This window comes from Notechis scutatus, chromosome 1 (assembly GCF_049901735.1).
Source record: "Notechis scutatus isolate UNSWTSFEM ecotype Mainland chromosome 1, rNotScu1.2, whole genome shotgun sequence".
Taxonomy (NCBI): domain Eukaryota; kingdom Metazoa; phylum Chordata; class Lepidosauria; order Squamata; family Elapidae; genus Notechis; species Notechis scutatus.
In genome coordinates, this window is record NC_142009.1 from 226,334,675 (window position 1) to 226,361,957 (window position 27,283).

General features: G+C 41.8%; 1 protein-coding gene across 1 annotated transcript; it reads right to left on the reverse strand.

Moving 5' to 3' along the window:
* Positions 1-2,214: 2,214 nt before the first annotated feature.
* On the reverse strand, positions 2,215-27,283 carry CHPF (chondroitin polymerizing factor). The gene is made up of 4 exons (XM_026665600.2): positions 26,461-27,283; positions 13,281-13,845; positions 12,218-12,400; positions 2,215-6,313 (listed from the first exon to the last, which is right to left on the reverse strand). Exons 1-4 carry the CDS (start codon positions 26,763-26,765, stop codon positions 5,048-5,050), a joined length of 2,319 nt encoding a protein of 772 aa, XP_026521385.1. The 5' UTR covers positions 26,766-27,283; the 3' UTR covers positions 2,215-5,047.

The following is a 27,283-nucleotide window of genomic DNA, read 5'->3' on the forward strand; positions in this document are numbered from 1 at the left end:
AGAAAGGAAATTCTGCTTAACAATACTGTACTGAAATGATCATCATTCCGCAACTGCCTCAAACTGAGGCCATTTGCAGTTATGACGGTGATGAAAAAGTAAGTTTGCGATCGGTCCTCGCATTTATGACTTTTGCAGGTCGGTAAGGTAAAGGAAAGCTGAAGTAAGATCCACTTAGTGACAGTTTCTCTTAACAAGCAAGTTGCTGTCCCAAGTGTGGTCTCTAGACAAGGACTACCTATACCTCATTACAAACCTAACAAGTTCAATAGATGAGTTTGTTGGAGAAATGCCACATGGATTCAAAAGTATTCGTAGCAAACGATACTAGAGGAAAGTTTCGACCTGCTCCAGAGTACATTTTGTGCACCCAACATTTTTTAGGAAAAAAAAGAGGGAAAACAACCCTCAAAATCTGTAGCTTTTGATAAAGTTGGAATAGTAAGAAGTTAGAGGAGTCGTAGACATCAAGAGGACCAAAAAGACTGCAAAGACAGATAGAAAATGATTTTTTAAAAGAATGGTTTAAAAAAGTATTGAAATGAACTGTTACTGTTAAATAGCTTTTATTTTTTATTGTGTAAGACTTGATAGGCTGATTAATCTTAGCTCTGTCAGTCTTATGCTCAGGTGAGTTGGTTCGTCAAGGAATCCATTCTGAAGGCTTAAATCTCTGGTAAGAAAAACGACAGCAAAAGAATAGGGACCAATTGCCTCACTATGCAAAGTGCTTTCGTAGTACAGAAGTCTTAAGCGCTGCTGGAGAATTAACAATGAGGGCTGGACTGACAAATGCAACTATTGGACTATAGGCCATAAGTTCTATCGAATTTGATTTGAGCCTTTGTTATTTAAAGGATTCCGCAAGTCCTTCTCTTTCAGGAATCAATATTAGAGTTTTCAGCAGGTAAGTTGTACATCCATACAGTGGTTAGAATGCAATATTGCAGGGTAACTCTGCCCAGTCTGGAGTTCAATCCTGGCTCAAGATTGACTCAGCCTTCCATCCTTCCAAGATTAGTAAAATGAGGACCCAGATTGTTGGGGGCAATATGTTGACATTTGTAAACCATTTAGAGAGGGCTATAAAGCACTATGATGTGGTATATAAGTCTAAGTGCTATTGCTATTGTCAATAATTATTTTCATGGTATTTTATTTTTAACTACAGATTAATTAAATCTCTGCTGTTATGAACCAGAAGTTAATATGAAGTGTGCCATGCTGGCACCTGCCCTTTTCAAAACAAAAGATTCACAGAACTGTATGAGGAAGATTTAAATGATACAGACAAGTGAACTATTTGCAACAGAGTGGAATTGGGGAAGCACATAAAGGAAATGACCTGTTCTCAGGCTAACTTTGTCAACTTGAGCTCACCTGGGCATTCAGTGATGGATTACAAATGTCAACATCAGTTTAGATTATTCAACGATTACTTAACAGCACTAAATTGCTTCTGTCACCCAGATCTCAGTCCCTGGAAAAGGGAGAGATGAAGCTTCTTGCAGCTGAATCTACCAATTCCCAATTGATGTGCGTTTAAAAAAAACATTGTGAAAGGAACAATGGTAACCTGATGTTTTCAGCTCTTACCAGCAGTATGTAAAATTCTGTGCCAAAAATAGCCTTTGCCTAATTGTGGACTTAAGTGTTTATTTGTGGTAAATCAAAATATGTTCCAACACCATCCTGTTCCTAATAAAAAGGTGAAAATAGTCTTCAAGTTGAGCTTGACATCCTAAATGCATCCATATACAAATGGAACCTCGAGTCACAAATGCTCCTGTTCACAACCAAATCGGGTGGCGAACAAAATCGGTGCGGAAAGATTCCTTTTCTGTGCTGATTTCTCCTTCGGCGCCAATTTTGTTTTTTGTTTGCCCGCGCATGTGCCGATGGTCGTGCTTTCAGTCACAATCAAATCGGGTTGTGGCTGAAATCCTGGAACAGATTACAGTCTTGCTAAAGTAGTCTTGCAGAAAGATCTTCCTTTTTTTGTACTCCCTAATCTTGCCTTCAATCGTGATATTCCTTGGAAAACTCCAATTTAATACTTGGAGATGTTGCTTATCCTTAGAAGTTCCCTAGACCATCCTTAGGACCCTTTCAAAGGGGCTTACAGATCCACGCAAAGACTCCTAAAAGAACAAGCTGAGTCTTCATCGATCTACATATTTTGAATATTGGAAATGAAGCCAGACAAAACAGAAGCATTTTAAATCCCTCTCTTTATTTGGGTGACAGGATGCCCTTTCATTTTCCCTATATTAACAAACATTGAACAGTAAATGTGAAAGAAATGTTTATAATGAGCTCTCCAAAATGTTGTCAAGATTGTTAAACAAATAGGGTACTGATTTATTAACCAATCTTGCCTGTAAATGAAAATAATGTTCAAATTGTGTCTCAATGACTTTTCCATCAACTCTGGCCTCCCACTTGGTTCTGAACTTGATGCAAGATACATATAGATACATTCCACTTGAAAGCAAACAATTGAAAACTTAGAGGTCACTTTGGCTTCATTAAAGTAGTCAGCCTTGGCCGACCCAGAAAGATAACCAGGATTCGACTTGATTGGTATTTGCAAAAGAGACAACCAGAAAATATCAAAACAACAAGCTAGATTGGTATTTTTCTTTAAAAGTCATCCCGGGAAAAGACAGTGGCAAACGATTTCATTACCATTGGCATAAAAATGACACGGATGTCTCTACAAAGACACCACGAGTCAAGTCAAGTAGAAAGGAGACTTTATTCTCCTATATGCTATACAACTTGTTCTTGCTAGCAATGCAGGTTCTTAAATGGATTCAGAACATCTGTGGTCATATGGATGAGCTGCAGCTTTCCTTCCAGCACGCAAAATGGTTCCAAGAAAATCTAATTCTGTGACTTTTACATTACAGCACTGAACAGCACCGATTCCATTCTATCTCCAGCCCTGAGCTTAAGATATTCTGCGCCCTGATCAACGACCTTGTTTAATTCCCCATACGTATGGAGGCAAGCTCTCAACAATTAACCTAGATTATGTATAGCTTTAAAACACTGTGTTAAAGGATCTTGGAACAAGTAGAAAAGCCACAGCAGCACCCAAAAGAGGTTATGGAAAATGTAATCTCCCTTTTAAAACTTCAATATTGTGCATGTGTTCCCCAAATCCAAAGAAAGTGTCATGCATTGTGTATGATTGAGGGAAGCTTACAAGAGTGGCCGTCTAAACTAACATAACACTTTCATGTTGGGCAACACAGGGATGTTTTGAATGCCTCCTGAGATTCCTCGGTGGTTGCACTGCAGCATGTCTGAAGGTGGGGTCTGGAAATCCCCTACACCAGCGGTCCCCAACCTTTGCAGCTTACCAGCCTGGCTGGAGGGGGGGGGACAGGGAAACTGAGGCATGCGAGTAGAGGGCCAGTATGTGTGCACACACAGCCCTTGCATGAGTGGCGGGCTGGCGTGTATGCACGCAGCTCAATTTGCACGAGCGGCAGGCCAGAGCACATGTGCATGAGTGCCCACCTGCCCGCCACTTGCACCAGTTGAGTTGAGCATGCACATGCACTCCAGCAAGCCATTCACCCAGCCCAGTTCCAAACAGGCCGCAGGAGTGGGGGACCCCTTCCCTACACTTTCACTTTGATGTCTTCCTCTTTCCTCTACCCAGTCCTTCATATTCCTGCTATGACCTTTATTTTCCACCCCACGGGTTCTTTTGTGGACTCGCCTTCCCGTTTCAACTGAATGTCTAAATCCGTTTTTAGTTTTCCCACTGATTACAAACACTCTTATCAATAACTATTCTCCAACAGGAAATAATAGGCTTGGAGAATATTCTATAAAATTGGAGCAGCATAGCCAAAGAGTGATTGCGATTTATAGGCAGCAGTTAAGTTTTATCTGTTGTTCCGTACTTTTAGACATATAGTAAAACCTAAGATGCTAATTCCACAGCTGTTCTTTTCGGGCTCTTTCGTTTAAAAGATCCAGCTGCTCTTCCCCAGTTTTAGGGAGCGCACGCTGATTTCCCAGAAGTTCCATTGTATAAATAGTCCCCATCTGTTCCACAATCTCTCTCTGCCATATACAGAGCCATAACAGAAAAATTATCAACACGCACCTTGCTTTTCACTCCAGTTTATTAAAATGTAAGGGTTTGTTTTTTTTAATCGCTGAAGTCACGTTAAATATAATCTCACTAGAGAGCCAAACTCCATCTCTTCCCTCCATTCTGGGCTTGCCAGCTCCCTGATCCAATGCCCGGCTGGCCAAAACATGCCCCTCCGAGTTCTGGGCAAGGGCATCAGGCTGCGAGATAGCAACCTACACAAAACTGCAAACAACAGCAGAAAACAAAATGGCAGCCGGCCAGGGCAGAAATGGGGGTTGACCCCTCACAGCCAGAACCAGCCTGGCCTAAGGGGCAGTTGAGGTCTCCTTGCAAGAGCCACAATCATTCCCTTTCCCCTTTGATCCTAAGCAGCGGCTAAAGCAGCCCGAGTCATGGGTTCCGTGAACAGCGTCACAGGACAAACAGAATACAACAGGGATCCCTCAGCCCTCCCACCCACTTAATGAGCAGCTGCAAACCAAAACCCAGAAGACTGATTTAGTTGCTCCCCAAACCGAGCAATCCTGAGGGGGCTGGATAGCACTGCATCCCCAGTGGTCCCACAAACCAGACCCCCCAGCCTCCTCCACATCAACACAACCCCACCTTTGCTGATGTTTCTGAAAACCCTTCTAGCTGTCTTGGCAGCCACCAGGCAGGAACTGGGCCTCGAGCCATCCCTGCCTGCCAGCCCTTGTTGCCTGGGAGAGAGGTTGACCTTCTTCTCAACAAACAGAGCAAGACAACCCTTGGATGGGATTGGACCCTGCCCACTTCCATTCTCTTCCACCATCCCCAGTGCCATCTGTAAAGCCAGCCAGGACACCCGAGGTTCAGAGCCTAAGTAGTCATCTTCAGCTCTCCTCTGCCATGTCAGGAAGTGAACGTGGGGAAGCGGATGGGCTGAGAGAGGCAGGGGAAAGCTTGGCCTCATGTACTGTTGCCCTGCTCCTGCTCAAAGAGCACCATGGCCAGTTGGGACCGGGAGCCCAGGCCTTCCAAGCTGCTCTGCACGCAACGGTGATACTGCTCCTCGCTCAGCCGGGGATTGCAGATCTGGGGCCTGAAGGGCTGCAGGAGGGCAGGCTCGACGGCACGGAAGACATGCAGATTGGAATATTTGATGAAAAGGTCGTAGATGTCCATGGTCTCCAGGAGATCCTCGTTGTCCTGGGCGTCGGCTGCCATCCGGGTGCGTGCCGCCATATAGTCAGCGTTGTAAAAGCAAGCTTCGTTGAAAACCTCGCGATCAAAATGGCCAGCGTCGCGCACTAGGTCTAAGCCAGCAAGTGGGGGAGGCTGGTTGTGGAAAGCAATTGTGGGGTTGTAGCCCTGGAAATGGATGGGGAAGAAGACCTGCCAGCTGTTGATGGTGTTCATGCGGCACCGGTTGAGAAACTCAGTGGTGACTTCAGTGCTCACTCCGGCCACAAAAAAGAGCGTGTCTACCGGATGCTTCTTTGAGATGATGTCCATCACCTTAATCTGGGAGGGCACGTCCGTCTTTACACTAATCCAAGGAATCTTCACCTGAGGGTGGCGCTGCTCGTATTCTGTGATGTGTGCTTTCACGGCCCCAAAAACGTCATTCTGAGCCACCTTCTGGGCTTCGAAAGGATCATAGATGAAGAGGAAGGTCAACACGGCATTCTCTGAGTTCTCAAAGGCTGCTGCAGCATAGACGTCAAGGAAATGGGCAGCGTAGTCTTTTTCGGAGGCCGTCAGGGGCAAGATGACATTGACCCGGCTGGCTTCTGTTACATAGGGCATGGGGATAATCTCTACCTCACTGAGAGGGCGCAGGAGATGCACACGTTTGACCAAGGAACGGCTGTGCCCCTTCTGGGTCACGATCTCCAACTGCAGATCCAAGGTGTACTCCATGCCCCGGGTAGGATCAAAACGACGGTAGCCATTCAGCAGCTGCTGCTTGCGCACATGTAGCACCGGCTGGTATCGGCGGTTCAGCTCTTCCACGGCCGCAGCAACCACATCAGCCACGTCAGCTGCGTCTGCCCCTTGCAGCTCACACTTGGGGGCCCCATCCACACAGGAAAAAGCCGCCTCTTCGGTGAAATAATCCCAGTGAAGCACCTCAAAACGGGTCTTTGGCTGGAAAGGTGGGGGAATGCCTATAGGCCACACGCTACTCAGCTCCCCATCTGCAGAAAGGCTGCTGGTGTTCTGGATCTCCAGCTGCAAAAACAAGGTAAAAAAAAATTAAGGTAAGTTCAGAAACATTTTCTCGGCTGAACCCCAAAAGGGCCCTAAGATTTGGACTCGGATATAACCATGCTAATTCCCATGGACAGTAACAGACCTCACACCTGTAACTGATTTGGGCGCTAACCCCTGCCCCAAACTTGTTGCTGCAACATAGAGGAAGGGGAAGAAAAGGTTGATTGGTGAAGTCTTACGCCAACTCTACAACTGGCTCCAATTCAAATTTCCCAGACTGAAAGCCACTTCCTACAATTCCCTCCCCACACTGGCCACTTGAATTTCTCTACTTAATAGCAGGAAAGAAAGATCAGAAAACACCCAGGGTTGCAGCCTTATGCTGTTCTGCCACCTGGTGGCACCATGTCCACAATCAGAGCTCCATTCTGGAGATCGTATCTCTCCCCCCCTCCCCCCCGTTCCCTCTCCCAAAAAGAAGCCACTTAGAATAAATAACCTTAAACCAAATCACTTTTTAGAACTCAATCCCGCTTAACACTAGAACTTCTACTCGTTCTGCAATTGTCTTGACTGAGCCTGGGACGTTTGCATTCAAAACCGATGTCTCCATAGCACAATTATTCTTTGCTGTTTTGAGACTGAAAATGTGACCCAGATTATGTTTCTGCAAACTGTAATTTCATTCTTAACTTATCCAATGTGTACAATTCCCCCAAAGCTTAATCACAGCAAGGTTGGTCTGTATGGATATATGCTTCTTGGATCAACACATGTTATTTAAATGCCCAATGTGAGAACAGCTCACTTTCTTCCCATACTCTGCGCCTCAATCATTGCGCTCTGCTTAACTCTGCTTCTGTGAGCTACTATTTTCCTGGCAGTGTCGCATCTCTCTGCTTTCATAGCAAAGACTACTCCAACTATGGAAGGGAAAGGCACATGTTACATTCAGCCAAGAGCAATGGTCAAAATGTCGAAGTGTCATTTTTTGATACCTTAAAGACAAATGTATAAATTTGATTTTGTAATCAACTGGGCAGGAAAAGAAACTACTGAGCACGGATTGGGAATCATTAACCTCCACGAGGCCCAAACAACCCAACTTTCTAAGTAGCACCTTCGTTATGAAACATCCATCAAAGTCTGCAGAAGCCTTCAGCCATCTCCTGCAGTGCAAACAACGTTGGAGGCTTTGATTTTTGAAGATACTAGGCCTTATAGCCAAGCCTCCTTTTATAGGTCTTCAATTCCACTGCACTAAAATTCCACTGTCTGTTTTTTATGGTATATTGCATTTAATTTATGCCGCATTAGCCACTGAATGCTTATTATGATGGCATGCCCGTGTCAAATTAGCGATTCCTCAAAAATAATTCCAATTTAATCTGGCCCAAGGCTCAGCTCTGCCATCAAAGCTTGTACTGTGTACTTGCTTCTATTATTATACAATCCTCTGGGTGTACATTTCTGTCAAATGGTTGGTCTAGACATAAAAACTCCCTGAACAGACTGGATGTAGCATTAGCCACAGAACTTCAAGATCCTTTAATACGACAACCTCCCTTCACCTTCTTCTTGCTAACTACTTAGAAGGAGACCCAAATCTTGTACAGGAGGAGAATGATCCATAAATTATACCTTACTCTGAAACAAGTTAGGAATGAGATTACCACCACATTTATCAGAGGGAGTTTAACAATGGCATTTATTACCCTTTGGAAACTATTTTTCAAAGTTCAGGGAAAAGATCACAGCATTTGGATTTTTGTTAACTTCCCAATTAATATATTTAAATTGTTAAGTGTATTGGATTCATTTTGTTAGGAGCAGACACAATAAATTACAGAATCACAGGGTTGGAAGGGACTTCCAATGTCTTCTGCTCCACCCCTCTGCTCAAGGCAGGAGCCTTATGCCATCCCAGTCAAATGGTTGTCCAGTCTATTCTTGATGGACCATCCACAACCCCAGGAGACAAGCTATTCCATTGATTAATTGGTCTCACTGTCAGAAAATTTCTCCTAGGTTGGATCTCTCTTTGACAAGCTCCTATCTATTCCTTGTTGTCCTGCCCTCTGGTGCCCTGTAGAGTAAGAATAACTCAATTCTCTCTTCTTTGTGACAGCTCCTCCAGTACCGGAAGATAGTTATCATGTCCCCTTAATCCTTCTCTTCAATAGGCTAGACATGCCTGGCTTCCTCAACCATTTCTCCTAGGATTTAGCCTCTAGACCCTTTGATTATTGACAGTAAAATAGTCACGCCTATAGTTTTATCTACTCAGATACCAGCCAATGGTCAGAGATTACACCTTATCTTGGTGACAACTGAATACCAGCCATGCTTCCTTCCCAAGGGGTTTTCAAAGACTTGATTCATCCAGGCAGTGGACTCTCTTTCTATTCCCCACTGAAAACAGCTTCCCTTAAAAGGAAAGGCTTTCTTTCTTCCTCTTTCTCTATTTTTGTCAGGTTACTTTAAAATGTGTTTTCATTTTTATTGCTCGAAAGACTGCACATAATTTATATGAAATAGTTTATAAATATAGTGGAGACGTGATAGAAATAAATCACTTAAATATCTATTATAATCCAAGGCTATAGACTCCTATATTAATTCACAGCAATAGAAAGAATGAAAGAAAACCTGTGATAGCGAAAAACATTAGTATAATACTATTAAATGAAACATGATGTATTACAACTGACAATGTCTTGATTCCATATTTTGCAAGCATGCATTCATATCTTCATATATATTTTTATTTTACATAAACTAAAAGATTAATAGCAGGCATCAGTCACGCCAAAAACTTCTTTGCTTCTAGAATTCACAGTTGCAGACTGTGAGTCAAGATTAATTTTGGGAGCCAGCACTAGGCTCAGCAGTGAAATTAGCAACAACAGACTCCAGTCTGGACTCATCTGGCAGCTTTCCTGAACCACAAGCTAACTTCTACATTCTTCTTTTGCCAAACTTCTAATAAGGAAATTGCTGTAAGAATGCACACAGTGAGATTTAATGGGACAAATAATTATGGGGAAAAATCATTTTATCTAGGTAAGACACTTTTAATTTCCACTTTTTTAAAAGAACTAACATGTCCCTTAGTGCAGCGGTCGCCAACTGGTGGGCCGCGAGAAAATTTTGGCGGGCTGCAGAGAAATGTCACCCCCAGAGCACCCCTCAAAGCAATTAATCCAGGCTGCTTAGGAACACAAGGCTGCGCCGCCCACATGGCCCATGGGAACCCTCCCCGCCCACTCACTCCTTACCCGGCAAGCTTGCCTGCTAAATTGCTATTTTTCCTTTTTCCGACCATCAGCTGTTCTGCTATGCCGGGAGATTTAGATTAGCTAGAAAGCAGGAAATCATTGGATTTCTAGCTTTCTAGCTAATCTTTTAAGCACAGCCAAACCTTCCTTAGGACTGAAGGTTCTATTATTTAGTGCAGACTCACAGCAAGCAAATTTTATGTGACTGAGCTAGCCGATGGCAGATAGATCGATCACTGAATGATTCTGTGAGCAACTCAATCTGCCTGCCTGCTTTGCTTGATTTTGGGTTAAAGTTGTTCTTTTTTTTAATAAAAAAATTCAATATTTACATACATGGTGCGTTGTGAGTTAATTATTAAGCAAATATTATAAGTTTGCTTGCAAGCAAATTTTATGTGACAGACTGAGCTAGCCGATGGCAGATAGATAGATCTCTGAATGAATCTGTGATTCTGTGAGCAACTCAATCTGCCTGCCTGCTTTGCCTGATTTTGGGTAAAAGTTGCTCTTTTTTTTTTTTTTACAAAAATAATCAATATTTATATAAATATTTATAATATTTACATATAAGCCATGCCCAGCCAGTCACATGACCACCAAGCCACACCCACAAATTAGGCCACGCCCATGGAACTGGTTAGTGATTCCCTAGGATTTAAAATTATGAGTTTGGTGGTCCCTGAGGTCCAAAAGATTGGCGTCCCCTGGTCTAGAGTATGTCTAGTTTAATGAAAAGAAGGACTAGATGTGACATGATAGCACTATTCCAATATTTGAAAGGGTGCCACAAAGAAGAGGCAGCCAAAGCATAGCCGGCTGAGGAATTCTGGGAATTGAAGTCCACAAGTCTTAAAGTTGCCAAGTTTGAGGACCCCTGTTATACTGGATCTCCTGCTTGAGCAGGGAGTTGGACTAGAACAGGGGTCTCCAAGCCCCAGCCCATTGGAAACTGGGCCCTGCAAGTGGTTGGCGAGCGCATGCACAGCTCTACTTGTGTGAGCGGTGGGCGCAAGTGCAAGAGCCCGCCATCCACACAGAAGCACCCCCCACCCCCGCCAAGCCAGAAAGATGGTGGACTGCTGGACTACAAGAACCCCAAGGTCCTTTCCATCTCTGTTATTTCATTAGCATATCAAATGTAATTTGAGTAGAAGAGAAGGCTTTTGCGAGGAACAGTGGTCAGGAGAAAGATGAAGCCCACAAGCAAGCAAATAAACCTCATATTTTCCTTCAAACTCTGACTCTTTCTCCTATATAGCCAATTTTCAGGAGAAAACCAACCATTCAGAATCCAGAGCTCTGGTGAACACAGAGATCAATTTACCAATGTGCCATTCAAGACTAAAATAATCTTTTTACTGCTTAATGAGCTGAGAATGTAGCACGGGGTAAGGAAGGCTAAGAAAAAGCAGACAGGAAAATATAGACGCCAACATTCTCTATTGAGAAAGGACAAGCCTGTGGAATTCTTTCAAGCCCCTTCATAGCACCTTCACTTTAGATGCGGGGACAGGAGGAAACGGGTTCAGACCAGACCAGAAGGCCACATTCTGAGCAGCCGCCTAACTGCCTCTCCCACAAGGATCCACGGGAGGACTTTTTCTGCATTTCCTTTCTCCCTAGCCTGATCCAGATCATTTTCAAACTCAGCATTTCTTTAACATGCTAAATTTGGCCCTCTTTTGTTCAGTTTTTGAAGAATTACAGATGGTCCTTGCTTAACAACCACTTGTTCAGTGACCATTGAAATGGACGATGGCACTGAACAGGTGATACTTATAACAGGTCCTCAGAATTCCAGCTGTTACAGCATTCACGCATCACATGTTCACCATTTGCAACTTTCTTTGTCAAGCAAAATCAGTGGGGAAGGTTGTAAATGGAGACCACATGATGCCCTCACTTAATGACCTGCGGGTATTTGCTTAACCATGGTAACTGGAAATGCAAGAATTCTTGTCACTGTGCAGCACAGTGCCAGAATTGCAGCTACTAAGAGTTCCCAATTGTTGTAATTATCCAAGGACTATCTTTACTATGCTACTGGACAACAGATAGATGGATAGCCCCTTTAAATAATTTATTTCCAATATTCTATTGGGTTGAAAAAAATAAAGCAGATTGATATTGCCCACATTAGAGAAGATACATTTTCAGTAGCTGGGGAACAGAGGGCAGAATTGCCAACAATTATCAGAGCCAGAACTGGACGGCACAAATTTTCTCTCTTGTCTTTTTCCAATATCCCAACATCTTCCGTTCTTCTCTTTTTCTCTTCTTCTTTCTTATTAGAATAAGGAGCAAGGGGAACCTGAGATCTGGTCAAAGGACAGCTAGTCTACTTCTACCTTAACAGATTGGAGAGAGGGAGTAACTTTGATTATAATTCTTCCCAATTGCTCAGAGGTGTTGAATTCCAATCCCCAGAATTCCACAAAATGGCATACTGGGTGAAGAACTCCAGGAGCTGAACTCCACCAGGTTAAAGAAGAAACTTCTTTTATGGGTACTGCTCAACGTGGCTGATTTTTCGGATAAATTAACGTGGGAGCAGAATGAAAGCAGGCATGCATCAAAAGAGTCAAGGGGCCCTTGGATCAGCGGCTCATAGGCCTAGAATCTCAAGGTCTGGACACCTTACCTGTAGCTGCTGGATCTCTTGATAAGTGTGCTCCAGCTCTACGCGAGCAAAATGTCTGTGCAGCCGATACATCTGGAGAGGGTCCAGCACTGGGTGAACAGTGAATGCAGCATTGAACTGCGGATCACTCTCCTTCTCAGGGTCTGTGTTCTTCCCAAGCTCAAAGTAATGGTAGTGTAAGCCCTGGCAGAGGAGAGGGAAAGAAGTACATCAGTCTGGAAATTCAGCCTTTCCAGCAAATATACCCAGAGGCTAACCAGCACCTCTATCTGTTTTGCTAGCAAAATAAAAAGACTGGTGAAGAAGCTCAGTTTTCAGTTGGAGGGCAGATATGACCAAGAACATATTTCACAGCGTACTATTCTCTTAAGTCACTCCTGATCTTTGACATCTGCCTTCTTTGAGTAAAAATATCCAGTGGGCAAATAGTTCTTATTCTTTGCTTCTTGCTTATTTCACTGCTGTTCAAGTCATCCTGCTGCTGGATTAGAATCCTTGGTCTGGGGACGGGGTGGCACTGAACAGTTTTTTAAATGTGCTTTTTAAAAATTTTTTAGCTCTTACTGGGAACAGGAAAGCAAATGTACTAATTACTTTAAGTCTCAAGGGCTTCTTACAATGAGAGACAGCACCGGAATGTTGCCTCTTTTACCCAGAAAGAAAAGTTTTGCCTGAACTAAAATAGTAGTTAGAGCTACAAGAACAAGAGTTAAATAACATTCCCTCAGTGAAAAGGTCCCAACAGGAAACATGTTCCATCAAAAGCAGCTCCTGTTTCAAAATGATTCAGATTTAAAAAACAACAACACATAACCCACTTATCTCTTTGATTTTGAAAGCCCAATGAAGTTTTAAGATAACAGCTTGAATAGGAAATACCTGATAACTGTATAGCACACATATCAGAATTCTCCTCTCTGAACCCTCACGGGATAAAAGCAAAGGCTTTCCCCCTCTTTCCCTTTTCTCAAAAACGGTGACTGTGGAGATATCGCACAGGCCAAGCTCTCCCCACAGGAGGAGGAAACGAGGCATGGCCACCTCAGAGGGAAGAAAGCCTCACCTCCTGCTCCGCCACGCAGTCTACTCCCGTGTAGTCGATGATACAGCGGCCCAGCCACTCATCAGGGCGTGCGCTCAAGATGTTGTTCCGGCAGCTTTCCAAGTGAGGCTGCAAACGCAGGAGCAAAGCTCGAGAAAGCAGGTAACCAAAGCCGCCGTAGCAGTAGTGTCCCTGAGTGTCCCCACCGATGAACTCCTCGGGTCGGCCCATGTAGAGCAGAGTGTCGATGCTGAGGTGAGAGGCCAAGTGGTTCACCCGATGGGCTTCGACGTAAGTATCATCCTGCACCAGGAACACCCAATCGAAGTCAGACAGGTAATGGTCTATCACGTATTTGACAGTCTGGTACATGTTCCATATGGGCCTCTCATCTCCATGTGTCACCACGGTCATGCCATGGGGCACCTTGCGCCCCCGGGTGCCTGTGAAGTAGATCAGGCGCTCCAGCCGGTGGCCTAGCGTACGATTCACTGCCACGGCCAGCGAGTTCAATGTGTTCTTTGAGGTCAGCACACCCACAAAGAGACGCTGCCGCATACCCAGCTCTGTGCTGATATATCGGGTCCTTCAGGAGTAGGGAGGGAATGCAGAAAAAATTGAAAAGAAAAGAAAACAAGACAGTTAAGTCTCCTCTCCTCCAACAATCACACCTTTCCAATCAAGGCAAGGGCATCTCGGCCCTGCACTTCATAGCAATTGGCCAATCTCTAAAAGATGTGCAAACAGTTTCATTATCAAAATGTCCCAGTCCTAACATTTGTGGTTCCAATGATATAAGAAGAGATCCAATGTCAAATAGCATGTTTCTATTTTACCAGCAAGGTCAGAATAGTAATTGGAGGTTGGGATGTTTAAGGACACAATGTTTTGCTTATTTTACTAATCACCTTCAAGATATTTGAAGAATAGGCACCACCTAGTGGAAGTTAGGCACTGACAACGGGCATATTTGGAGACTTCAAACCCAGTTTTTCCATAAAAACCACTGTTTTTACTTGTGCTTGCTTTTGTACAGAAGAATCCGCATAAGGTAAAATCTGCTTTTTTTGGTGCTGTAGTTGTAGCATATATAATGCCTATGAAAATACAGACTCCACATGGTTGAGGAAAATCATGCTGATTTTCACCCAACCAAGGAAGGTAACAAGAGATATTTGGGTGGGGAAAAATCACGAGACCTCCATATTTATATAAAAATCCTAGTCCCTATGCTTAAACCATAAAGAAGAAATTTCCATGAACTGGAACCAAGTACACATTATCTTTTATATAAGCAAATACGATTTGCAGTGAACTGATATTGTGTGACCTATTCCTATTCACTTCTCCAATTGATCAGCCACATCCTGCTCCTTCCTAACAATCAATGGTCATTAGACATACTTACTCTTGTTATTGCATATACTAGTACTACACACATGTTCACAGATACCCTGTTATCTCTATTTCTGCTGCATTCTATCTTCTTTCTCTTCCCATCATCCCATTTGTGATCTGGAAGCTACACCCCCAGGTGGGGAGGAGGGCTTCATACTTTTGGCTATCCTACTCTGTAAAATATCATGTACATTATTGTTGCTTCATCAGTAATAATGCTGTATATTCCATAAGTGGAGAGCCAGGTTAAAGACACCAGGTTAGAAACAGGAAAGTTCTAGTCCCATTTTAGACACAAAGCCAGCTGGGTTACTTTCCTAAGAAGAGGGCAGTGGCAAACCATTTACAAAAATGCTGCCAGGAAAACTATAGGGACTGGTCGAGGCAGGGCCAGGAGTTAACACTGATTTAAAGGATACATACATTATATTACATTACAATACATTACACCACATCCTATCACATCAACCTGTTGCATTTTGCCAAAAGCTAAAATCCTACTTGATTCAAAGAGCAGTGTACTATACTTAAAAATGCTAAACATCACTGTGTTTGTAGCAATGTTTCAGAATGTTGTACTGTGTTAAAACATTGTGCTCCCTACAATTAAGTACGGTAGATGCTTCCAACCAACTATCAAGTGCTGGGTAAAGAAAAACTTTTTAAACTTTTAATGCGTTGCAAAATATCTCAGTTTTCAAATGTGATGCTGTCAGAGGGGCCTCTTTTGGAAACCCATGAATAAGATGATGACCATAACAGGTCAGAGTCTGAAGTGCATTAGGAGTCCCACTGTCTGAAAAGGACTAATAATATCTTGGAGGGTCAAACCAAGTTGGTAAAAGAATGCCAACTCTTTCGCCCTGCTCTTTGGAAAAGGACACAAATAGCCAAGAGTAAATAGACACAATCTGGAACAAGCGGATTGTGGCCACTGGATCCAACTATAACTCTAGCAATGAGAGCCCAAGACAAAAAAGGAGTTAGGCAAACCTCAGAACTTCCCAGAGAGCAATTTTATTGCCCTCAAAGTTCTTTACTTATTTCTCATCTAAAAAAACCTCTCAATTTTCCTTGAGGTTTACTTTTCCATATAATTCTTTCCATCAAGGAAACATGATTCCATTTTCACGTTTTGGAAGCAGGTTCCATCCAAGGCGAACTATCTAGCATTACACCAATGCCACTGTAATATCCACATTCAGTTTCTATAACCAAAAAAAAGAAAATGACTTTATAAAGTGCCACATAGTTTAGAATCATAAAGTTGGAAGCAGCCATTTAGGCCATCAATTGAAACCCTCTCCAGTGCAATAATCCAAAATAGAGCATTCCAGAAAGATGGTTATCTAAGCTTCTATTCCAACATATTAAGTAAAAGGAACCCTATTAGTGGTCAAGGTAATTGGTAAATTGCTCTGATGATAAGGCATCTATTTTTAACATTCAATTGGAATTTGCCTTCCTGTAATTTAGATCTGCTATTCCATGGCCTACATTCTGGAATAAGAGACAACAGCTTCTGATCTTCCCGTCATTCAGGTATTTGATGTTTTCTCAAGAGTAAACATACCCTGTACCTTTAATTTATTTTCTTATGTCTTAATTTCCAGTCTCCTGATCATTTCCATCTCTTTGCCCAATTCCTTTTTTAAAGCACATAGCACAGAACTAAACCCAGTGTTCAAGACAGGTCTAACTATTGCAAAACAGAGTGGCACAAGTATGTCTCCTAACTTGAAAATTAGATGTCTCTTGGTTCTGGATTATGTCCACAGTATACCCACATTCAGTTAAGAAAGCTGCCAATCAAAAATGAGATTAAATGTCAAAAATGAGATTAAATTTGTTCTTGGTCAATCCATGCTGATGTCTGATAATACAGAATTTTTTATAATATATAGTAATTAGATCTTTACAGATCAATTTCTTTATAATCTGCTCTAGAACCTTTCCAATTATCAATGTCAGACCAGTTATCTATAGCTTGCTGGATGTTTCTTTTCCACTTTCTGAAGTTAGGGTCCATATTTTTAGTCATCCGACACTTCATCAAATCTCAAGGTTTTCTTAGGGACATTATACAAGGTTTGGCCATCCCTCCTTTAGTTTGGAAGTGGTTTATCAGGTCCTGAAGGTATAAAGTCAGTCAAAATCAAGCAGTATCACCTCAATTTTCTATCAATGTGAAGCTCTTCATCCTGCTTTTCACATTTTCAAAATCGAACATGCAATTTCCGTTGAAGATTTTATTAAGATAGGAGATAAATATTTCTACTATTTCTTGCGTATCTGTACCATTTTGCCTTCTTCACGCAGTCTTTATTTTTGTTTTGAATGTGTCTATCTATGCAAGTCTTTTTTGTTGTGGTTATTCTTACCATTTTCTACTCTGTACATTTTCTAAGACAGTTCAACTTCATCCCTCTGTGAACTGGCTTTCATTCTATTTCCTATACGTCCTTCTTCTCATTTTCAGATTTTTATTAACCTTTTTGTACAACCCCACTGGCTTTTTTTTTAATGCCCTCCATTTTTATCTTAACTGGAACAGTTTGCAATCTTCAGTGACCGTTTTCTTGGAAAAAGTAAAGGACAAACCTGAAAAGGGAGCAAATTTGAAAGAGGTTCATGTTTATAACTTTGCTTTACAAAGGGAAATTCAAGAACAAATTAAGAAAATAAAATTAAAGAAATCTAACAGATTACTTTCTGAAATAAAGGACAGTCCTTTATAATAAAGGACATATGGTTACTGCATTCTAATGTCATGTCCTTAGGAATTCCCATCCTTCTTGAGGTCTTTTCCTATTAGATTCTCCTCCCAAAGAATCCTATTTATTATTACTCTAAGTTTATTAAAAATCCACCTCTGAAGATATAGGTTTGACTAATCTGTTTTCTATTTCTCTTAAAATCAGGAACTCCAACCTTACACTGTCACTGCCCGCCAGTGTACCTGTTCCTTCCATTTCCTCAGCTAAGTCATATCTATTGATTAATATCAAGTAGGGGCAGCTGATCATCTTGTCTTCCTTCATTCTCTGAAGGAGATTATTGTTGGCAAGACAAGTCAGGGATTTCCTCAAAGGACCATATTTGGCAGTCATTGTCTCCTGTCAAATGTTGGGAGTAAATAATTACTGTATCGAGTGATTCTGGTGTATTGTGACTACCGTATATACAACCGTAAGCCAGAATCCCAGCCAAAGAAATGAATCAAAAGCCACAGAGAAGGCATCCTGATCCAATTTGCTTTAGTACAGCACTCTTTCCTTCCCAGGTCAGTGACATTGGCTGCAACTACCAAATCAGTCTCCTGGAAAGAGTTAACCATAATCTCCAGTTGAGCTGAATACAGCAAGGGCAGCACTAAGGGCATGGGAGAAGAAGAGGGGAGGGTGTTACAATTAGAATTCAGCGCCCAAGGACTCTGTGCTGCCGTCATGTCTGCAATGGCAAGTCTCTTTCTCTGGAGAGAAATGGCTTTGACACTGGGTTGGTTGATTTTTTTCCCAAATATGTTTGAGATTGGCAACTCAAAATTTGTTAAATGCAAGGTAATTTATCCTCTAAACAAACCCTTGACGTTAGGAAAAACCTATCCTATTTTGAAAGATCACTAAGTGCAAGGAAAAATTAGAAAATTGATTTTATATATTCAGAACATATTGTGGGAATATAAAAGTACATAAAAGCAGGATGTTATACAAATCAAGCCAATATTAAAATAAATCAAACTTATGTATTCTCATATCCTAGTTTTTCTTCAATCCTTCAAAAAGGTCAGAGAGCTAATCTTACTAGTCTAATACCATCCATCACAGAATTAGAAGACTCTTCTTATATGCCTAAGCATCTCCAACTATTAAAAAACTCATCAGTACATGCTAAGAGTTCTTTTACTCAAGCGCCAAAAGAAAAGAAAAAAAATTGGTAATCAATTCTGTTTATAATGTCATTTCTTGTTTTACAAAAGCAGTCAGCTCTTAGTTCTGATAAATGTTGGCTGTGAATTCTTTGACTTAAAAAAATATGCTGGTTTGTCTTCTTAGTTGTGAATGGTTAAAATATCAAAAGGCAGAGCAACCTATCAAGAATTCTGAAAGGAGGACGAGATGTCTTTCATGAACATACAACTCTTGTTTGCCATGCTCCGGGGGATTTGATTTCCTATAACAGTTTTACTGATCCTCCTCATAGTAAGAGAAAATACATAGGAACTGGGTCAGGCAAAGGATGGGCAAAAGCATTTACCTGGCTCAATATTAATACCACAGTGTTGGAAAACAGATGGCCTTTCTTTACAACTAGCTTCAGAGTTTTCTAATTCAAATGCAGCAGGAAGTCCTTGCTCTCCAGCCACTCCCATCTCTAACCTCATTCACAGTAGACTCATTCAAAACCTCCACTTCCTGTTCATTGCTCTCTCCTGTGGAAACACAACTCATTCAATCTCTCCTCTCTGGAGCCCTCCTGCTTGATCTCACCCAGCACACAGAAATTGAATCTGGGGCCTTCAGAAGAGAATCTGAACGCAGTAGAGGGCATGATCCTAAATGTTGTTATATATCCTCATCCTAAATGTTGTTATATATCCTAAATGTTGTGAGTGTGTGTGTGTGTGTGTGTGTGTGTGTGTGTGTGTGTGTGTGTATATATCCTCAGATGGCAAAAAGGAACAAAGATGAGAAATGAAAAAAAAAAGTTCAGATCACTGTCAGAAAGTAAGGAATAAAGAATTCTGTGCACATTGAGGGTAGAGAAACGAAGTACCAATTCTGAATGGGAAGACTGTATTAGAAAGGTAAAGAGAGAATACATAGTAATGAAGACAAATTCCCAGAAGCTCATATGGCCTTCCAAGCCAGCAATTGGTAGAATTAATCACCAGTATTTATTCAATACACAGCATCTCTGTAACGTTCTTGGAAGAGCAGGTGTTTCTATAATTAGAAGAACTGACATTTTACTGAAAGGAAATAATAAACTGAGCAACAATTAAGGAAACAAAAAGAACATGCAACTAGACATTAGCAAATCTCCTAGCTTCCTCCATCTGCAGTATTCTCCTTCATGCACCTATCCACCCAGTTTCAATTTCTGTAATCCTAAGAGGTATCTGCCTTTCTTTGGGAAAGTTCAGTGCCCTGGATCTTTTGAATCATCCATCATCTTACCCAAGGGGAAAAAAAAACATGTTGCCCACCACAATGTGGAAATCTCTACACTAGAGTGACCTCAACATCATCCAATTCTCTGGTTGCTATACAGTTAAAAGAGAATAATCCCTGCAAAAGCAAATGGGGATTGTCCAGACTACATAGATGATGGAGTCTTTCATTGCCTCCTTAAGACACTTATCAAACTTTGGTCTGAGTGCCACTTATGAACAGGGATGCTGCATTAAGTGTTTTCAGGACCCAGCTGACCACAGCCCTCCTCAAAGCAAACTCAGGTAAGTGCTAAGAACAAGCCCCAACATCGAGAGACAAGAGGCTTCACTATACCATTTATGGAAAAATAAAAATTTCCAGAAAAATCCTTCTCCCAACTCTCAGCTCAGTTAAATAAAAGACCGTCTCTTTCCTTTCTATTATGCCCAGTCATTACTGAGCATTAGGAAATCACTGCACCCGTTTCTTCCATATTCACATTGTCCTCAAATGAGAGGAAGGACAAAAAAAAAAAAAAAAAAAGCAGTGGAGAGGTGAGTAGAGACTACATACCTCAATGCAGCCATATGCACAATGTTACCTTGAACACCAAGTATCCAGGGTGATGACAGGAAGGCATATTTTAATTTTGCCTTTTGTAAGATGTGCATAATCCAACATGGCACCACGCCAAAAGTTATCTTTCTGCATGCCTACTCTCCTACTGCTATAGATGCAGAGTTTAAGTATGTCTAGGTGACCAACTACGTATCAGCTTGGCTTCTTCCCTCTTGAATTCACAAGGCATATACCTCTTCCTCTGCTACTCAGCTACTCTGCTGGGGACAGTAGCAACTTATTTTATACAAGCAGCAATTGTAGCAAGTAGACAATGAGCACGGTGCATCTAGATACCAACTGCTTATGTCCTAAGATAACTAGGTCCTCAGGGATAAACAAACTCCATCAATTTTTTGGTCTCTGACTCTAAACAATCAAGTAGGATGGTAAATCAATAGATCTGGAGGGCACCTAACTACATATCTAATTTTATTATATTGTCCTGCTGATTCCCTGTCTGGAATTTGGAGTAATATATGAGGTTGGGGAAAGAGTTTTATTTTGGTTTTATGCAATGACTGCATTTGCTCTGATGCAATTTTTTGGGAGCACCATCTAGCAGAAAGAGAAAGGCGAAGTCAGAAGTGGAGAGAATTCCATGTCCATGAATCTGTATTTTCCTCCAAGCTGCAAAGAAGCAGCCTTGCCAGAGGTCACCCTTGTGGAGTAATGTCTGCATAAGACAAAGGCCAAATGATATTGAGCAAGAGGTTATAATTGTGCTCCCCTGAGTCCTCATGTAGCTTGCTCTCTTTTTGCCAAAGAAGATTAGATAGATTTTTAATTACTTAATTAGACTAAGTCTACCCAAGTAAACTACCATCAGTCAGGGAAGCTTTAATGTAAGTGTAAATACAGGTAGCCCTTGAGTTTCAACAGTTCATTTAATGACCGTTCAAAGTTACAACATCACTAAAAAAAAAAGTGATTTGTGACTGTTTTTCACATTTACGACATTCCCATGGTCACGTGATCAAAATTCAGATGCTTAGCAACTGATTCATATTTATGACGGCTGCAGTGCCCAAGGGATACACGATGACTTTTGGCAACCTTCTAACAAGCAAAGTCAATGGGGAAGCCGGATTCACTTAACAACCATGTTACTAACTTAACTCCAGTGATTCATTTAACAACTGGTGGCAAGATAGGTAATAAATTGGGACAAAATTCACTTAACTGTCTCACTTAGCAACAGAAATGTTGGGCTCAATTGTGGTCATAAGCTGAGGACTACCTGTATACATATTCTCTGATTCCTCCCCCACTCCCCATACATACACTGGTCGATGGACCTGATGATGGATCTGACAGACCTATAGAGATGAAAATGCAGAAGCAAAGAGCTAAGGGGCTTTTAAGAAATGTGACAGCATGGCATAGGCTGCTGGAAAAGACCAGAATCAGTGCTTATATTTGTGTGTGTGTGGAGTGGGGGGGGGGGGGAGAACACATAAAAATGGAGGCCCAGTCATTTCACATTGTCTTCAGAACTGTCTAAGGCTTTGGAACAGCACAATTACAACTTTTCTACCTCACAACAAGTTAACTATTAAAGGCAGTACAGCATGATAACACAGGATCAGATAGTTTGTAAGAACATAAAAGGTGCTTCTGTAATGTTTTTATCCAATTCTGTGGCCAGAAGCCACAGAAATGTATCTATAAATATGCCTCAGATGCATTTTAGCCCTCATTAGTTATTCCTAAATAGTCAAGGTACTAATTGGAGGTGAGCAGTACTGCACAAAAAGAGTTTTGTTGGTTTATTCTTTAAGGCAATACAAGCAATTCTTGCTCAATAAGCAGTGAATTCTTCAATCACAAGGAATGGCTGGAGGTCTACCAGAGGAATGTTGTTGGTACACTTAGTTTCCCTTTCTACTTCTTGCCACAAAATAGATGTATGAGCAGTCATAGGCTTTATAGCTGTAACTGTAACATTTGACACACTTTGCTGTGTGGAAGGGGGAAGGAACTGGAGCATTTCTACATACAACAGAAGTGGCATCAGGAAAAATGCATTTTCTCAGTACAAAGTAGTCCTTTTGAGAGATGAAATGATTCTTATCCCATCTTTTTCCCTCAGAGTATTTAAGATAGCAGACATATGGATTTGGTGATTAGAAAAAAAAACAGTAGGTAATAAAAAATGAAAATTATGTTGTAAAGAGCGTAATATGAAATTGTATTTTTATCTGTTATAAAGGAAAGTCGGAAGCCATTTCCAAATATTTCTTTTTCTTTCTTGTTTTTCTCTGCACTTTTGATTGTGTTTTTTTTATTCCTACTCATTTTTCTATCTTAATTATTAGTTTCTGTCAGTTATTTTTCTTATTTAAAATATAATAAAGTTATTATCAATTTTTTTAAAAAAAGAGTTAAAATGCAAAAAAAAAAGGAATGCAGAGTCCCTGCAAGAGAAGAGCCATCATGAAAGAATATGTCTGAATTAAATAAATTGTATAATACTTAAGAGACCTAAATACAAGTCATAAAGCACTTCATTTGTTTATTTGCTTGTTATGAACTCACTAGCTAGATTTAGCCAGCCACTGTTTCCTAATGTCAGTTCTTCCTATCTGCAATATGGATGAACTAAAAGTAAGAGAAACTGATCTGTAAAATGCAAGGTATCAACAGTATCTAGTGAAATAACTAGATACTGTAATAGTTGCTTGAAAATAAAATAGAGTTGTTTATTAGAGCTTTTTAGATAAATAGATATAAATATATAGATATATGTAGTTCTCACAACTGTAACAGAGCCTGCCCATTATGGTCATAAGTCATGATGGTCATAAAATGGGTCACCCACGCAACCGACCCAATATTTACAACTTTTTCTGCAGCAGGTATTAAGTGAACATCACTATCATTAAGTGAACAAATTGTTTGTTATGAGGTGGTTTTTGCCAAAAATGGAAGTAAATGCCAGTTTGGGGCAAAAACTTTGTGACTATATGTGACTATAGCACACTGCTGTAAATGTGGGCCAGTTGTCATGCACACAAAATGCAGTTACAGGGGTGGGTGGGTGGGGGAGGCAGCCATCAGAACTTCAGAACTGGGTGTCCCCAGAGAGATCATTGTAACGCTAAGCACCCAGTCACAAGTTGAGGACTACATGTACAAGCAGAGCACTTCTTGGTTATATGTAAAAGCAGATCAAACTTTTGCATGATCCTGCAAAAAAGATGTGGTTGTTCTAATCAATGGAATAGTTAAAGCAGCACATATTTAAGGTGATTTTAAAGCCGGGGGTGGAGGTGGGAGCTTGCACGCCTTAATAGAGCCTGCAGCACTTCTTCTGCACAATTTTCAAAATGTGTAAAGCCTTGATATATTGTTTTCTACATTCATTGTTCCAAAGATGGGCAGACTTCAGGCTTAAATCCGCTTCATTTTTAATAACCACACAAATCAACCAACTACTGTAAAGCAGAGACAGATAACCTTCACCTCAGTATTTGTTCTGGGTATCAGTATTTAAAGGGTTCAGCTCTTTTGCCAATCAAAGAGGTGGTGAGACTACTTTGGATGGCTTTTTACCTTTTTGCACTTTTCTGCAACATAATTTAGAACTAGGGGGCACTTCATTGCTGCTAAAGGAAACAAGGAATCAGCAACTTGTCCTGGTCCCCTGCAGATCCCCCAGAAATCTAACAGAAGTTCCTGATCTACTGCCTTAATCTTACAAAAAATCACACACCACTGTCTGAAAATATTTTGAAACAACCCAAACAGTTGTGTGACTCAGCCCTCTCCTCCAGCCTTCTCAGAATAAGCCACAGTCACATTACTTAGTTTGTGGGAGCAACTGCCATCTGCACTTTCTCATTCTAGCCCACCTCTTTCTAAAGGAAACTATTTGCACAGAAGGACTTCCTGAACAGTGAGAGTGCAGCCCAAAGCCTTCCCGTGGGAGATCAGGTACAGAGATCCATCAAGCCCCACTACCAGAGAACAACTCTGCAAAAACAAAAACAAAACCCATGAATAACAGCCCTGCAGTATCATGCTGCCCTCACCCCACTTTTCCTCCCATCCTGGATATCATTTAAAAAACAAGGCATAAATCCTTCTAAGCCTTTTAAAACTAGGAGTTTCCTTCAACTGTATCACAGTGATATAGGAAGCTGCAGCTAAATTACCATCATAAGCACACCAATCCTTCAAGAGGTGAGTTAAGCTATGACATTCACTAATCCGGGATGGAAAATAACTAAAGTCTTTTAAAAAGTCTCAGCCAAATTTATGGAGGAAAAGATTATCAATGATTATTAGTCATGCTGGTTATATGTCTACTATTGGCCACAGTTTGATTTGCTGCACTGTTTACTGATTTTGACTTATAAATCTCTAACCATGTTGAGTCTATAGTTTCCTTTCATATTAACTTTTGCCTAATTTAAAGTTTTCCACTGAGGCTTAATGACATATCCCATTATCAAGGGGAATCCAGTCAGCAGATCTATGAAATGGAACCTTTTCTCTAGCAGTATCTCAGTTGTTAAAAAAAAACCTTCTCTTCTAGAGAGGTTGCCTCCAAGTAGTACTGGGTTTTAGGGGATTTTTTTGGTAGGACATTTATAAATTCTGAGAGTTTATGGTTCACCTTTAACAAATATTTTGTTTTTCTCTTTATTTTAGTTTTTTCCTATTTTCTTAAAAATGTGATTGTACATTGTTCTGAAGGTCCTGCTTGGCAGAAAAAGCCATGCATAATACTCTAAATAAGAACAAAATACTGCATGTTCTAAATGGGCTTACGTTATCTAATAAAGCAGTCTGCTATGGGCCATGAGACTGGGAACCACAAATACAATTATGTTCTATATAGGCAGATCTTATAGGGAATCGTACTACAAGACTTCAAGGCCGCGTCTAGTTCTATAATTCTCTGTTTTGTGCAGGACAAGAATCAGCATTTCCGGTTTCATATCATACTAAGGTTTGCATCAGGGCATACTGATTTTGTCCATGAATAATGCAGCCAGTAAGTTACCTGTGATTTGTAAACCATATCTATATCATTTCTGACTCTGGAATTCTGGTTTTGTGGACACAAAAAACCCTCAAAAGGTTAGGCTTTTATTTCCAAGTTGATAACTGCATTTTTTTTTTTGGGGGGCTTCTCCTATGTTTCCAAATCATATGAAGCTTGATTATTCAAGCTTGTTAGTGGTAGTCACTTCCAAATGGAGCAGGTAGTCCTCAACTGATGACCACAATTGAGCCCAAAATTTCTGTCGCTAAGTGAGAAATTTGTTAAGTGAGCTTTGCCTCGTTTTACTTTTCTCACATTTGTTAAATTAATCACTGCAGTCCTTAAATTAGTAACATGGTTAAGTGAATCTAGTTTCCCTGACTGATTTTGCTTTTCAGGTGGTCACAAAAGGGGACCACTGCAACCATCATAAATGTGAGTTAGTTGTCAAGCATCCGAATGTAAATCACATGACCATGGGGATGCTTGCAACAGTCATAAGTGTGAAAAATGGTCATATAAGTTGCTTTTTTCAGTGCCGTTGTAACTTCAAATGGTAACTAAAGAAACTGTTGTAAGTCGAGGACTACCTACATTTATTTTAAAACTTAAGTCTGTCGCACTTCAAATCTAAGATTTTTCCAAAGTAGTTTCCAAATGTATTAAAATCAGGAGATTAAACCCCTAAGCAACGTGGTTTTAGTGGGACTCTAAACTGGCTCTCAAACCTTCATTTCCTAACTACATACTTTGTGGGGCAATTCCAATGTAGTTCTGAAGACTGCTGTCGTAGGAAAGCAGTCCTGTCGCTTAAATATTGATGCTGGTAGGCCAAGAACTAAACAGACCCACCTACAGGCCTAAACCAGTTGCTGGTCCACAAAAAAGGCCACAGGTTGTTCCCAAGGCTCCCTGCAGTAGATGCCCAACACAAATAAACGGCAAGTCGAGGTTACACCAAGAAGACAGCCCGATCCCCTTTGGGTTCTAGACCCACTTCCCCCAACATCTCCAGTCCCCCTTCCCCGTTAGGTACCTGATGGTTTTCTTGGTCGCCTTCCCTGGGTTCAGAGGCTTGTAGGGCAGAACGCGGGGCTCCCAGCTCTGCTCGGGCTCCGTGCCTAGCCCCCCGGAGACGGAATTGGGTTTGCGGGCGGCGTTACCCTGCCCTCCTTGATGCTGATGCTGCTCCAGGCCCCCTTCGCGGAAGCTGCCATGGCCGGGCCCACACGGCTCCTCCACCCAGGTCACACTGAGCAGGCTGAGCGTGAAACCAAGAGACACCCCGACCACCACAGGCCCCACGGGACGCAGGAGCGACAGAAGCGAAGAGAAGCGCATGGCACCGGCGGGGGCAAGAGCCGGACGAGACCCGGAGATTGGGGAGGAGGAGGGAAACCAAGTTAAAAGGGACAAAAGGGGGAGAGGGCAGCAAGAGCCGAAGGTGTTTTTTTGGGGGGTTCCTGGGTTGGAGAACCAGGGAGATCCCTCTTTAACCCGCAACACAGCACTAGTGGGGATCGGGGCAGCCGGGGACCATTCCCACGAGACGGAGGTGGGGAAGGACCGGCGTGGGGTCCTGCACAGAGGGAGGGGCGGCTGCAGCTAAGTAACGGAGGAGGTGGGCCCGGCCCAATTCCGGAACCTTGAAGGAGCAGCGCCTATTGGTCCAGCCGTTCCATGCCGGCCCTAGAGAAGACTTTCGCGGGGGAGTGGGGGAGGAAATCAGTCCTTCGCCTCCTCTCGCTGAACGGGAGTAGCACCGCGGAAATGTCACTCCCGCTTCTCTTGGAAGAGTCGCCGCTGGCCCTGGCGCCGCCGTCCGACGTGTCACCCTGGATAGTCCCGCCCTCTCCGTC

Bases quoted from the DNA above. Each gene is read 5' to 3' on its own strand.
- CHPF (XM_026665600.2), bottom strand. From the start codon at position 26,765: ATGCGCTTCTCTTCGCTTCTGTCGCTCCTGCGTCCCGTGGGGCCTGTG. The intron at 13,846-26,460 runs GTACCTAACGGG...CTACTCCTGAAG, and splicing joins GCGACCAAGAAAACCATCAG to GACCCGATATATCAGCACAG. The intron at 6,314-12,217 runs GTAAGGTGTCCA...TTGTTTTTGCAG, and splicing joins AAGAGATCCAGCAGCTACAG to CTGGAGATCCAGAACACCAG.